General features: G+C 40.0%; 1 protein-coding gene across 2 annotated transcripts in view; it reads left to right on the top strand.

Moving 5' to 3' along the window:
- The window catches only part of CDHR4 (cadherin related family member 4), a 392851-nt gene that overhangs the window by 97327 nt on the left and 280438 nt on the right, over positions 1-15086 (top strand). For both annotated transcript variants that reach the window (XM_085625056.1, XM_085625057.1), the window contains exons 7-10: positions 1378-1508; positions 2805-2988; positions 5749-5899; positions 11628-11730. In XM_085625056.1, the coding sequence (XP_085481182.1) occupies positions 1378-1508; positions 2805-2988; positions 5749-5899; positions 11628-11730 (569 nt within the window). The remainder of the gene's footprint in view (positions 1-1377; positions 1509-2804; positions 2989-5748; positions 5900-11627; positions 11731-15086) is intronic.

The raw sequence follows: 15086 nt of genomic DNA, 5'->3' as shown, positions 1-15086 counted from the left end.
ACAACTATCTATCATTTCCATTTTAGTACCATCTAGCCACTAGGCGTATGTAGATTTTGTATCCCCACAAATGAACACTTTTGTGTTATCAGGGTCAATTGTCAATTTATATATCATGCAATAATTGTACAGATTTTTCTCTACAGTCCAATGTGGATTAAATGTAGGATTTTCAAGACCATCTGCAAATAGAAGTCACCCCACATGGCTACGTGGTAAGCAGGATCTTAAAACAGTAACCAAGCTGTGTAAGTGGTAACATGAGTGATAGTAATCCCCAATAGATGTTCCAGTCACATCTTCCAAACAGTAGCCTTATACACTGAGTCAAAGGCTTTCCTAAAATCCACAAAACAGCAAAACTGTAAACCGATCTGCTTTGTGGCCCTCTGGGAAACCTCCCATAGTACAACACAATGATCAGTTATAGAGCATCTCACCTGGAACCCCATTGCTCCTTTGGAATTGATGACTGACTGTGAGAAAAACTAGGCCAGCAGTTTACGCAGTGAAATTAGCAAGTATTTTGGCAATTAGGTCTAATAGTAACTTGTAACTGTAAGAAGCAGAACTAATCTGAAATCCTTTCTTAAAAATCAGTTTGATTATTAGTCTCCTCGGGATCCAGGCACTAATTCATAAATCAATATCCATCTATAGAAGGGTTTAAATCTAATACACATGGTGTTTTATTATCTGGATTGGCGGTCTGTGGCAACTTAATAGTTCCTGTGAGCCTCACAATATTCCTTTCACTAACAGAATTTAAAAAACTGCACACCAACAAAATTGGATAGACCTGGATCCACTAATAAGAAACTTTAATAAATTTTCTGTAACATAAATAAAATAAACTTGAAACTACAGCTTGTAAATAATTGATTAAACATACCTGTTGCTGTTTAGGAGACTTTCTTGGTGTTTATCTACATTTAGAAGATGCTACACACAGGAATCTTACAGCGGAAAAATGATACACACTACAAGATGACACCTGCTCGAAATATGGTCACAAATAAAAGCTGTTTTTCAAAACAAGTCTAGCATTTATAATTGTGTGTGTACCTTATTTTAAACACACAATTAAGTATTATATGCGGACCTCACTGCAGGTGAGAGTTACCCTGTCCGATGGTTTAGGAGCCAAAATCTTGGATTAAATCTGGAGCGTGGGTAGGATCAAGCCTGCAAACCATCTCTGTCCACCTCCCTCTCCACACATCATCTTCTACAAAGCACCAATGGCTGAGATGACAGACTTTTCATCGGATTAGAGCATGAGATTTATTTGTTTATTTCATAAATACAATTAAAAATAAGTAATAAGCTGTAAACGTTTTCAGCAGCTATATAATTCTGTTTTTTAATTGACTCAAGGCCCATCACCACACCTGCTGCCATTGCTGAGAATAAGGGGCCGCTGTACAAGGTGACTACAGTTTCTGCATCAGGGAGCAACGTGCTCTATGAGATGATAACCCTGACTTCGTTCTTTTCTGTTGCAAAAGGTAAGAAAAAAGGCCCTGATTTGAAGTTTGTCTGGTGGGTTCCCCCGTCTCAAATGCAGCAGATATCCCTCCCGCTTAATTACAAATGACATACCATAGAATGCACTTGTAATAAGGCAGACAGAATATCCGTCACTTTGTGATGTAGTAAACCATCTGCCAAACTCTAATCAGGCTCTTAGTTTGGGATACAGCAAGGATGCAATCAATTCAACTTGGTTGGGCAAAACAGTTAAAAAAGCCCAGGATTTTAGCCTTGCAAATAGAATTTCAGTATTCTCAAATGTTGTGGGGGTGATGGTTGTTGGCTTTTTTTGTTGAGTATACCTGTAAATGTTGCTTGAAGCTCGCAAAGTAGAATATTTTAGCGTATTAGCTATCACTTCATAGGTAGTAAACTACCCTGAAAGAAATGCAGATTTTAACCTGTCAGGACAGTAGTACATGTGCTTCTAGGGTGGGATTTGGTAGGAAATGCACAACGCAGCCATATTTGATAAGGGCTAAGGGCATTAATGTCTTCATGGCCAAAAACAATTTCACTGTGAAGAAACCAAAAAAGTTAAATGGGTACATTTACCTCACATTTCAATATGCTTAATTACACTCCTGAGATTCCCTCTTAATGAATGGAGCATCAGAATTGACTCCAAATGCAAGTTTTAAACCTATTAGAACAAATGTATAACTTTCAGAACAACCCCTGTGTTAATCCCATAGTGAGCAGTATCAGAATCTATTGGGTATTGCTGTTTCAGTTAACCGTGGGGAATGCTTCTGTTCATTATAGTTCATTTAAAACGTACAGTACCAGAATATGGAGTTTTAAACATTATGATACAGAAATATCATATCCAGAATATTCACTATCATGAGGGTAAGTATATAAAGGTAAGCATATATTTAATATTCTTAGCCCCACATTTGGTAACATTAAATATACATTTTCTCAAAGTACGTAGATGCAGAGTTAAGAACAGTAAATTTATTCCTACTTATATATATTTACTTTCACAGTATTGTGGTAGTTGATATTCTGGAGTAGATTTTTGTGTAGGTTGTGAGGATGGGTGGGACTGCCATCAAAGTAAACCAATCATTTGATTGTACTATGCTCGGTATAGAGTGAAGGAGAAGGCAAGATAAAAATAATCAGTGCAATGTGTAATTAATGACTTTGACACTGCATTATAGTTTGTTACTTAATTCTCTGAATATGTCATTTATGCAGAAAAGTGCAGTAGGAACAGGTAATCATGGACATAACGTTTTCAACATATTGTGGTTCCCATACAGAGACAGGAGTGGTAAGTACCACCAGCAACCTTGACCTGGAACAGAATCCTGAGCTTGCCAACACCATCCTGACCATCAAAGCCTACGATAAATACAACCACAGCAACAGTGCCACCATTACAGTCACTGTCACAGTAACAGATGTAAATGAACTGCCACCGACATGCACGCCGGCTGTCTTTGTGTAAGTCTTAGACAGGGTGACCAAATGCAGAAGTTTCTAATGAAGTGACCACTGATTCTATACACATTGTCCTCCTTCATTAGACACCGAGTGAGGGATAGCAGAGTGAAATCATAGGTAAAAAGTGACATTTACTAACAATTTAATGTATAGACGTGTGAGTGGTGGCTGTAATTCTACCATGAAGTTTAGAGTATCAATGCTATTCTCAACTTCAGTATTTATTTTGAGAAGGCCATGAATAAGTTACATTGATAAGTACCATCGATTAGGTTTCATTGTTCCAATTGAGGAATTGTAATTGAACACTTGAAGTTTTTTAAAAACATCTATCTGAATCACATCTATATAAAACCCTTATGGTTTTGGTATGTGACTAATAAATGGATGCACTGTATGAATATAAACTAGAGGAGTTCTAGATAGGTTTTCTGATCCTTGACAGAGATCCAGGTCCTTTCTCTCTGTTTGCATACATTTACTGTGAGAACGGACCTAGAAATGTTCTGCTAATTCTGTAGGTATGTGGGAGGCATTGTCAGTTTTTGTCCATTACTATTCTTATCTGTTGCAAAAAGGGAAGTCCTGCTATATTGAGTGTTTGAGACATTTAGAATTGTAGATAGATAGCTGTCAACAAGATGGATGTTTTTCACGATAGCTTATGAGTGACCTTGTAAACCAATGAGAGCAAAGCTTGTGACATCTATGTCAATTAGAACCCCTTGGTTGCTACCATCATACTTCCTTTTTTGATCGCATAATGTATTTCACAAAGTGAGGTATTTTTCCTGTAATTGTTATGAATTACAGTCTTTCTGTTGTTAGCTGTTACATATTACATATTTCATTTTTTTGTGTACAGTTTAAAGTTATGTTTTTTATGCAATATTTTGAGTTTCTTTGTGAATCATTTGTTTTGTCTTTATGTCAGGTTTTATATGAAACCCTATCTTAGACACCTTGAACCCTCCTTTACTTTTCAGATCCCTTCATAATTTTTCTTTTGTACTATTATGATGTTGATGCATTAAAAGCACATTTTCACTGGTATGACATCAAAGCAATGGATAATTGGATAGACAAAAAGGAATTATTCATAATGGCAATTTAGGGGCAAAGAGAATGATTTATAATGACCAAACGGGGGCCATATCTAACATATATTATAGAAGGGTAGCTTTAAATAATTCGCCTGTTTTAACCTAGCGATTGAAAATGACTTCTAGGCAAAGAAAATGAATCTAAAGTTGTTTATGATGTCAGCTGGAAACTCAATCTGAAAAACTCCCAATTACTGACAGCTAATTTATCTACATTGTGATGTGTTGTGTACACCCACTATTACCAACTCATAGTTGTGGGTAAAGACTTTGCCTCGCAAGTCCTATTTTTGGAACATGGGGCAGACAGGAGAATAAGGTTGCCACTATTGTGGAGGGCCTACAAAAGGTGGTCTGCAGATGGGTCCCTGCTCAGATATTGAAATTCCTTGTCACAAGGCCCTGAAAACCTCAGCTGTGAGATGAACCATAAAGTCCACTATTTTATTTGGCAGAATATGACATAGACTTAGATTATAGTAAATCACAAGTTCCATGGGATAAGAAAAGCACAGTCAATGGAAAATATAAAAATAAATAACAAATAACGCAACAAATGAGAAAGACTAATATGTAAAACAGATTATATAATTATGGGGAAAAAAATGAAAGTATAAAAATAAAAAAGCTCACAAAAATCAAAAGTAGACACCTGTAAGAATAATTGACAGGAGATCTACACTGTCAGAAATCCAGTGAAGTCATTAGGCTGACATGGTCGCACAAAAGGCAGCACAGGTCCAGATTGACTTCACACTCAACACCAAGCAGAAGCAGATTGTGCATAAGTCAATATTGCCAGCATAGCAGAACCCCTAACGGCTTGGAGGTTTGGGCTGCTTTCAAACACCTGCATCCTCTACCGAACTCTAAAAAGAAGATCTGAACCATGTACACAAACTGAGTGAGCAGATATTATGGGATGCCTGACATTACTAAGGGGACCAGAGAGATGGTGTGCCTTTTAGGATACAGGCTTCCATAAAGATGTCAATATCTACAATAAAATGCTCTCATTGCTGATAGAATTCCTCCAAAGTTTCAGTGTAACCTTGAGTTTGGGTGTACAGTTGCTTTGGCTCCAACAGTTACTTATTAAGTTTAAAAGCTGGCTTGATGAGAAGAAAGACTGCCTCGGTGAACTGGGAACCTGAATTGTTGCTACGGCGTAACTCTTTCAAGAACTGCAGCCAAGCCACAAGCCATTCTACTGCTTCTCATTCTGATCCTGGAAGGTTAGCATGGTCGGTGCAACCTCTTTATGTCCCAGAGAAATAGTGACAGTGTATGGTTGAACTGTCTCTGCATGATGCACAATAAGAGCTCAAGAAACTCTGAGGTGTACCACTGCTTTATGCATGTTGCCTGATGCACTGAACGTTTCCTGAGACTGCTGCTTCCTTTGCAGCCTGGTGACATATACTTTCCTGTTCTGATGAGCAAAATAGCCACATCTGGTGTTAGTAACCTTTGAACAGATAGGGAATGCTAAATCAGAGGAGCATTTTGACATTTTCTTTGTATTTTTCGTTAAAAAACTATGCTACATTTTCTGAAATTTGTATACCTCATCAAAAATTGTACAATAGAATATTTAAATATGATGCTAATTGTTCTTTTTTATGTTTGTTGGCTTATCACTTTCTTATTTAAACAGGAAAGAGGTTCCAGAAACCACACCCACTGGTACAACCCTGGTTGGTTTTACATGCATTGATCCAGATTTCAGCACGACAACCTTAACCTACAAGATAGTGCCCAACGGCAGTTCCATGTACAACTTCAAGATGTCAGGCTCATCACTTCAGGTGAGAGAATGTCAAAATTATAAAAGACAGGAGAATAAGGTCGCAAGGGACAGTGTAAAAGCAAAGAGGCAAACACAAACAAAAAAAGATCAAGCCAGCTGAGTGGACAACATTGCCATAAGGTTAAGTAGAGGAGTCAAGCTGCCAGAAAGACGTGAAGGCTCTCGCCGAGACGTTACTGTATGTCTCTCCCGTGAAAGAAGAGAAGCTATGAGAGCCAATATAAGTTAGGTTCATCCACTAAGTTTTTCTGACTGATGCTTTTTGCATCCTTGGCTCAGTCTTTGTTAAAACCGAGGTTTAGGAAATGTGGATATTTTTTCATTAAATCTGTGTGGGTGGCAGGTGACCTATGCCAGAAAAGTGTGGATGCTGTTTTTGGATCTAGACAAATTTGAATGCGGAACAGCACAAACCTTCACTAGATATCCTGGAAACGAATCCTGTGACAGGCGACTGATACAACAATGCAAAACGAATGACATGACAGATACCATTGACAGTCATTCCTAAACTCTTTATGGGGAAATCACTACTTGCATCATGAGCGAAAAGGTCTTGATAAAACGCATTAGTATATACATCTAGAGCAGAGGACTTCAAAAGTTTTTGCTCCGAGTCCCCCTAAGCAAAATGTTTTAAAGTCGGGCTCCCCTCCAAATCTTCATGGCAAGACGTGGGGAAAGAGGGAGAATCAGGACTGTGCTCAGGGGTCGCACGTATGAGATAATTTCAGGGTTACTTTTCTGCATGTCAAAATTGGCACAAAAAGTGAGAATTATAACAGTGCAAATATGTCAAACAAAAACACTACCCCATCCTAACTAGAATATTATGAACCCCTCACACTTTTGGGTCCCAGTGCAACTGCACCTGCTGCACTAATGATAGTTGCAGCCCTGAGTAGCAAGCTGTCTTAAGTCACACCTTCCCCACTATGCCTGGCCAGCACAACAATCTTGAAACAGACTATATCAAAAATGAGCTCCCCCACCACCATTTTACAGCAAGGGTTTCCCTGATTTAATACTTGCAAGGCCCCAACCCTCCTTTGAAAAGTAAGATAGACATGACTATGATGCAGTGGGCCCTTCACACGCCAGGGCCCCAGTGCCACTTTAATTGCTTCACTAATGATAGCTACTGCCTTGCAAATCAGGCAGTCTGCTCTTTGTTAAAAACATGGGCTCCAATCTTGCCCCATCCCCATCCCTGCCATCTCTCTGAGGCCCAAGCTAAAGAAAAGAGTCTCCTCTGCTTCAATATTCCCTTCCCATGGGCCATTGGTACGAAGCCCAAAGCAACACTGGCTGCAAACAAGAAAGGATGGTAAAACAGCCATTATTCATGTTTAGTTGGCCTCTCACAACTCTGGGCTTTGTGCCTCTTAACCTGCAACACCAATGATACCTACAGCCCAACAAAGCAGGCTTGCTCCGCTTCCCACTACACAGGACCATCACTTCTAGGCTTGAGGCCCATAGTAGGCTGTCTGCCCCCCATCTCCCCACCATCAATTAAGCCCTGTTTCCCTGCGCAACAAGGGTGACCTGGGCCTTAATACTGGCAAGAACAAGCATTTGGAATGCAATAGGTCTCGCATTACTGAATGTTTGAGCTATTTGTGTTGCAAATAATAGTGTTTGTTACATTTGTTTTTTTTGTCAAGAAATATCCCAGCAGTAGCATAAGTAATAAAATAAAATCCACGAAACAAGAATAAATTGCAGTACCAAAGGCTGTTAATAGGTGTCCCTGTGGAGTTGTAAAGGGACCTCTAATAGCCACATAAGGTACTGCATCCTTAATACAATTATAAAGAGAAAGATTGCAGTTGAGCATATGGTTCCCTTTGTTTTTATTGGACGTTAGATTTTTGTTAAATTGAGTTTTAAAAATGCACCATTGTTGTTGTTTATTTTAATAGCGCGTTTTTTAAACGTACTTTACAAGTACTTGCTGAGGCATTGGCGCCCCCCTCCCCCCCCCCCTGGGAATACAGCTACGGCCCCGTGGGACGAGGGGGCGCACCACACAGTTTAAAGACTTCTGATTCTAGAGCAAAACACTTCTGCCGTTATTTCTTGGAACTATATGGAAATGGCTGCTCTGAACTTCTTGAAATTGTTTGGAATGTTATTCATAATCAAATGCATTGATGGAGTGCATGATTCCTGATATTGTTTAAAATCATCGCAGATTCAGGCACCAGGGCGATACCCTGTGGAATCCAGGAGTGCACCATTTTACCTCAACGTTCACTGACCAAAGGGTAGTGCCAGCCAGAGCAGCACATTTCTCCTGCATTTTTTGCTCACCAAAAGAGTATTGAAATGACATTGACATTAAAAACATATTTTATTTACAATTTATAAGTCAGACTCCACAAGATAGATTGCCTCTTTGCAACACCTGTATAGAGCTACACGTTTGCCTTTACAGAACATTTAAAGCCAGGCAACACAAAGTTAAGCTTGAGAATCCTTGAGTGGGGATGGTTGTGTCTAATCTCCATGATTGCTGCAGTGCTGCATTTCAATTGAGACTGGCTTCTGCCAATTCAGTCCTACATCACCCTAAAGACAGGGCCATGAACGCTGAAAGAAACTGAAAACATTGATCATCTCGAATGGGTTTCCATCATTTGTCCCTTACACAAATACAGGTCTAGACCCAACGTCTGCATTTTGAAAGGTGTGAATGAAGGAACTGACTGCTCTAGCAGAACTGAAATACTGCGCTAATAATGGAGTGGAGCACGTAACTTCACTCCCAACAACTCTAAATCCTCACATAGAAACAGAATTGCTTATAGAAAAGATCCCTAGTAGGAATTAGATATTATTTTGTTTATTTTTGTCCAGTGATCAGACTACCTTATGAAAGCATAGGTCAAAACACCCGAAAGTAGGATTCACACATGCACAACAAATGGTCTAAACACAAGGGGCCTGTTTACGAGCTTGGCGGCCAGGATTAGGACGGATATACCGTCCGACAAATTACAATTCCATTATATCCTATGGAACTTGTAATACGGCAGACAGAATATTCGGCACGGTTGTGGGGGAGTATCCCATTCGCCAATATCGTAATCAGGCTCTACGTTTGGATATGAGGAACAGAATCAGACACTATTGAGGATGATGCCACGGAGCATCATGATACATCATGCCAATAGGAGTAGTGTCCTTATTCTGTCGGGCAACTCATGAATACATTTCTGTTTGTCTAACTGTTGTCATCTCTGAGGAAAGTCTGCATACAAATAGTATTTGACATTAGTGTTTTGAATCCAAGTTTTATGTCTTCAACCAGGTTTAGGGTGAAAGTGGATTAGGCGAGAGAGGAGCGATATGCTCTTGCAGGTGGTTGTCAAAATATCCTGACTGGATGACACACAGCACAAAACCATGGATCTTAATGCAAGGGGACTAAGTATTTATCAAGGTGTGAGCGGACACTCATCAGTTCCCGGTTCATGCTAAAGGATACAGATAAGCTAGTCCGAGAGAATACAGATATGAATTTACCTGGTGCAAGCAGGAGATCAACTGTAACTACTAATAGCTGGGTACAAACTATAGTCAGGTGTTGAGATTCAAACCAACCAATGTTGCCAGATGACTTGCCCTTGCACTATAAGGTTTTATATACTGTCTGCCACAAACAAGCCAGAAGTGTACCTATGGGGAAAATCCCACCTGTGACTGGGGCTAGTGTGTGAGTCAGGGAGTTGCTATAATTCCCTAGTCTCTACTGTCCCATCTTCCATGCTATCCATGTTCACTGTCTCCTTGGCCTGTTGAGTCCAAAGTGAGAAAGAATTTGTTTGAAGTCTCAGCTTACATTTTGTCAAGGACTAGGCATGGAGGCTATGCAGGCAGATAGGAACAAGCTGTGGATTACTTGAAGCAGCTTCCAACATGCCACACCCAGGGAGAGGAAAACAACAATAGCTCAGACGAGCACAGATGTATCATTTTTCAAAATTCTGGGGCAGGAGTTTCTCAAACAATATCTGAAGGTGAGATTGCACAGACTGTTCACAAGCCTGCTACTGTCCACCACAGACAGGTTATTATGGTGAATGCAGTACAAGTCAGTCCAAACTGAATTTCAGTAGTTGACGTTGAAATGCAATACTTACAGAGTTACTAAAGATTGTACAAGTCTGGATAAAAAGTAGGGCTGAACAGAGTTTTAATTATGCAACCATAGTCTTGCAGATTTCCAGTTGATTGGCTTTGCTGTAGTGTCCTGCTCTTTCTATGCCCTCACTCTCGCGTAATTATCTATCTTGATTGTTTCAAACCGTTTTACATGCCTTACATGTGCTTTATTCATTTTTAACAGGTGTATGTAGTTTTCTATAGCCATACCAGACCCATGTGGTGGGAGGGCGTTTCAGAAAGATGTAGGTTTGGTACATTAATGAGGAGAATATATGTTTTGAATTAAAAGTTACTCATGCAACAATATATCGTTACATGATTCAAAGTATTTACATCACGAAGCCTAGCAGTTAAAAGGTATAATGTGAAGTTCAGGTATGTTTGTCGAAGTGTAGTAAAACACCTAATCTCTTCAAGTAGTTTCATTATTTACATAACTAAAAGTTTACATTGCATGTCAGCACTATTTTTGGTTCTGGACCATTCCTCAAGGTAGGACCTTTCAAGAGTTTCTTCTGAGAGTTACTGATGAGAAGGGAGGAAATTACATTAGAAGTACTTTGTAAGGAAAACACTTTGCACACCTCTACTAAAGGCTCTATACTAGTTACACATGAGTTTCTGGCACTCCAGTGCTCTTATTTTAATCCGTGCATTTACAAATTTCTTAGAAAATGCTGTGTGTTTCTCAGGTCTTTTCGTTGATTTGTCTCTAACCGCTTGGGCCTCCTCAACTGCTAGATTGGGCTGCCGCCCATGAGTATAATGCTTGAGTGATTGGGGATGAGTGGTGACAGAGGTGGAAGGGCTGAGCACCTAGCCGGCTGCTCCTGGTGGGGCTGCTGTACAGGATCTAAGCTACTTGTTATCATCTTGAATAAACCTACTTAAACTTCATCTTACAAGCGTGGACTACGTTACTACACTGCCACTTCACAGACATGAGTAAGTGCAGCAACACAACAGGAACACGTTCTAGCCCTCACGCAGGACACCCAATGTTTTCCACATAGATCATCCCATAAGCATATACTCTCCCACCCGCGCATACAAAATTTGGTAGCCTTTTTTGCGACACCACCAGACTGCACTTTGGAGCCATTGGCATGAAGCGCTATACAATTGTCACAATAATACTACAGTACGCTATTTAAGAATCGATGCAGTTTGTGTTTTGAGCGGACTTAAAAATTAGATACCAATCCATTACAGACTGAACATGTGAACCACAAGGCTTGTGCAGTAGTGAAGGTTCCTAGGAGTGTGTGCCATGGACAAAGAAACACAGCTAGCATTTTAGGGGTATTTCCTTTCATGAAATCGGTGTGAAAAAGTGCTAGATTCTGTCTTACTGCCATTTGTCAAAGGCCCTGGAATTGGTCTACTGGAATCTCTTGCTTGTGTAAAGTTATGCTATGTTGTGAAGGTGTAGAACATTGTGGGCATAGTGCAATACATATGTTTTTTTTAAGGAACCTAAAAGATTGGGTCCTAGGTAAGCCTAATTTCCAAGAAGCTATAATCTTATGCATGTGCATTTCTAAATCTGACAGGTGAACAGTACCTTGACTTATGATTCAGCAGAAATTGCAAGTTTGAATTTCCAGTATTCAGCCATCTTGGAGGTGACAGATGCCGGAACCCCTCCGCTGACCAGTAAGTGTGAAGCATCCCATTTCCTTATTACGAGGCTGAGTAGACATAATTTAAGTGATAGAGACCCATTTTATTACTTTTAGCCTTTTGAGAGCAGCAGTATGAGTTACAACTCCTAAACCACATCTCTATCTGGATCCATTCAATTCTTGAATTACAAATTGGGCGGAGCAGTACACCCTGGTAATACAGTCCACCAGAATACAAGCTTCACTGTGTGTAGGAATGCATCAGGTAAAACCTATTGAGTTTGCTCACACATTTTCATTGGGCTGAAAGCAAGAGGAAAATATGTGGTGAAACGGGCCCCAGAATCAAGGAAATCTTGGGAATTTGAGCGCAGTATATCAGGATCCACATGATTTCTCTGATTCTGGCTGCCGAAACTCATGATGCTCGGTAGCTGGGGTGGAAATACCATCTGGAATCATTATCTCTGGTCCTAGTATCGCTGACGCTCAAATTACTGGGCATCTCATAATGAAGTCCTAAGATCTATCAAATTTACTTTTTCCCAAGTATGACTATATTCCATGCTTATATTTTAAGCTCAATACCATTAATTATTACAAAATAAGGATTGCCATTGTTTTATTCTATGGAATCCGGTACTCCTAAATTGCGGCTCTCCCACAGATACTACCCTCAAGGAGTAGAACCAGGATCACACTTCCATTGGCATGGTAGCCGCATGATCTGTACACACCAAAATCTGAGCATGACCAAAATAGGATTTTTATGTGACGCATTGATGTGACAGAACAGAGCTTGTGCCTGTGTGTGAGGCAGGAAAATAATGTTCACTAAATATATTAAAATTATTGTCCCTTAACTTAGCCGCACTTTTCCCTACACTACATATTTACTAATGATTGAGAATTCTGAGGTGCTCATTTTGTACAGCTGGAACAACAACACACACCCCAGTCATGTTGGCACATCTACTATATAGCATCTGCTTTATTCACAGGTAGGGAGAAAGTGGTCTTGTTAAGAAGGAAAAAGTGTGAAGCATAACCTGCGGTTAGGGTTAGGTCAACATGCGGTCTTATGTGGTCTACGGCAACCTTCACTTGTAGTTTCCTACACAGAGTGTACACTGCCATAGACCGCATTAAGAGAACATTGTTTTCTGCATCAAGTTACAAGGTAGCCATCAGGAAATATTTAGAAAAGCAATGTTTTCTATACTTTTAACATAGCCAGTCAGTGCTAATGGTTTTGCCAATGGGGCACATTGTAAAGCTTCTGGCACTGGCAAAGTCAATAGTGGGTGACCGCCATGGTGCAGCAGAGTGACACAGGAATGTGCAGTGAGACAACATCCAAGGCTGCCACCCGATGCCTAGCAACCAGTGGAAGAGCATCAGGAGGGATTGTAGGCTGGTTTCGGCCAGGTATAAGTACACAGATGGTGGTTCACTCAGCAGCCGACGACTCGCTCACCTCTGTGGACAAGGGCGACGAGGAAGTCCTGGTTCACCTCGGTCTCTTTGCCACCTACAACACTAGTTACCACTCAATACTAAAATAAAGATTAAAAAATGTCTATCGTAGTGAGGATTCTCAACTTTTTTCCTAATCGGAAAATCTCAATCAATGATGATATAGAAATTCATCTCTCAGAAATCCCTCATTCTCTGGGGAGTTCAGCAGGAATTCATCCTTCCCCCTCTCTTTTAATCCACTGAATCAAACGCTGCAGGGAAGTCCAAACGGCAAGAATGAAGGTTCCCTATAGTGTGGGGCACAGTGGAGCATAGTACAAATATCTGGCACATTCCCCTAATGATGGATCTAAATCCTGCCTGTTCACTTAATGTCAGGTTTTAGACCTGAGCCCATTCTCTGAGCACCAGCAATAAAACTTAAGAAAATATCCTAGCAGATATATCTAATATTAATGTTAAATTATAAGAGGCTACACTATACCTGCCTCCTTTTTTCAGTATCACTCAATTGTTTATAGATTTTCTCTTATTACTTGCAATGGGAAGGTATTTTGGTAGACAAAATCCAGGACACAATACTTAGATGTATATCACAATATTCTGGTACAATACAACTCCACTAGCGTTGATGGAGTTAATCATGTTAATCAAGCTTTTCAAAGTCAATTTGCTATTAACTGTTTCGCCTGGCTCATAGTTAGCTCAGTATAGGCTGTGATGTATTATATAACGTATGCAAGTGCTCTTTCCGGTTTTTGTTTCGGTTATAAGCACATCAAGGTTTCTTTCACACACAGCTGTCCCTTTTGCAATAATTATGAAAGGCACACGATTTTCTGGCTCCAGTGGTTGCTTCCATTGGAGACCAAGCATGGCTCTTTGCATGATTTTTCTTGGTTTTTATATATGAACAAACGTGTTTGTATGAACTAATGGCGCAATGATGTAATTTAAGGGCAAATAATTGCCCTGACCCACAACCAAACAATGAGCTATCCTTAATTCTACATCATCTACACTACACTCATGATTGATAGTACAATTTCCACCTTATCTAAATAATTAGCAATGTAATCTTCATCATTACCAGGATTACATGCATTTAGGCTACTTAAAGCCGCCTCTGAATTTCCTACTGAGTTTCCATCGCATTTTATTTTCTGTTTTTTGTAAGTACGTTCTTGATTTGCACTATGCCTTAGCAACCAAGGATGTGAAGTAACAAGTTTTAAACAAACAGCGATTTGGAAATGATTGCTGCCATTCCAGTGGCTGACCATAAAATCACAACAATGGAAGAACGCCCATTACTCTTTCAGAACTTATTTAGATACAATCAGCTATTGAGTGAGAAGCGTTGCACTTTCATAGACACATCTCTCTAACTTTGAATCCTGTATAACCCTCCTCACCTCGGTATTTTGTTGTGTCTCAAGTAGGCACAACCGAAGGATGCTGCCAAGCAGGACCTATAATGTAGGTCTATTGAGCGGAGCAGGTGAACCCACTATTTTTCCCTGACCGCTCCGAGCACGTACATCATGGAGCACATTGGAGAATGTCTCTCTCTGCCAGTGCTTAATTTGAGCCGGTGGTTTCCGGTGCTTGGCACCAGCATTTAATTGTCAACACCAGCTTTTGGGACAGTAAGCCACAAGGTGGCATTGTCTGGTTAATTTAGAGATGACCACAACAACAGTTAATTATTAATTCAATATACATAAAAAAGGCTATTAATTGCCGCCCAAGCCTTTCTTATAGCTTTGGAGGCATGATATAGTCTGTTTTTACATACTTGTAGGAGCGTGATAGTTATTAGTTGTGTTGTTACTCTCATTGGCAGCATGTCAAGGGCAATGTGTGGTGCAAGCTGCAGTGGCTTCCTGACAATAGCCCAGGCACTTA

The sequence above is a fragment of the Triturus cristatus genome, chromosome 9 (genome assembly GCF_964204655.1).
Source record: "Triturus cristatus chromosome 9, aTriCri1.1, whole genome shotgun sequence".
Taxonomy (NCBI): domain Eukaryota; kingdom Metazoa; phylum Chordata; class Amphibia; order Caudata; family Salamandridae; genus Triturus; species Triturus cristatus.
The sequence above is the reverse complement of the archived record's forward strand: the minus strand, read 5'-3'. Positions and strand labels throughout refer to the sequence as shown.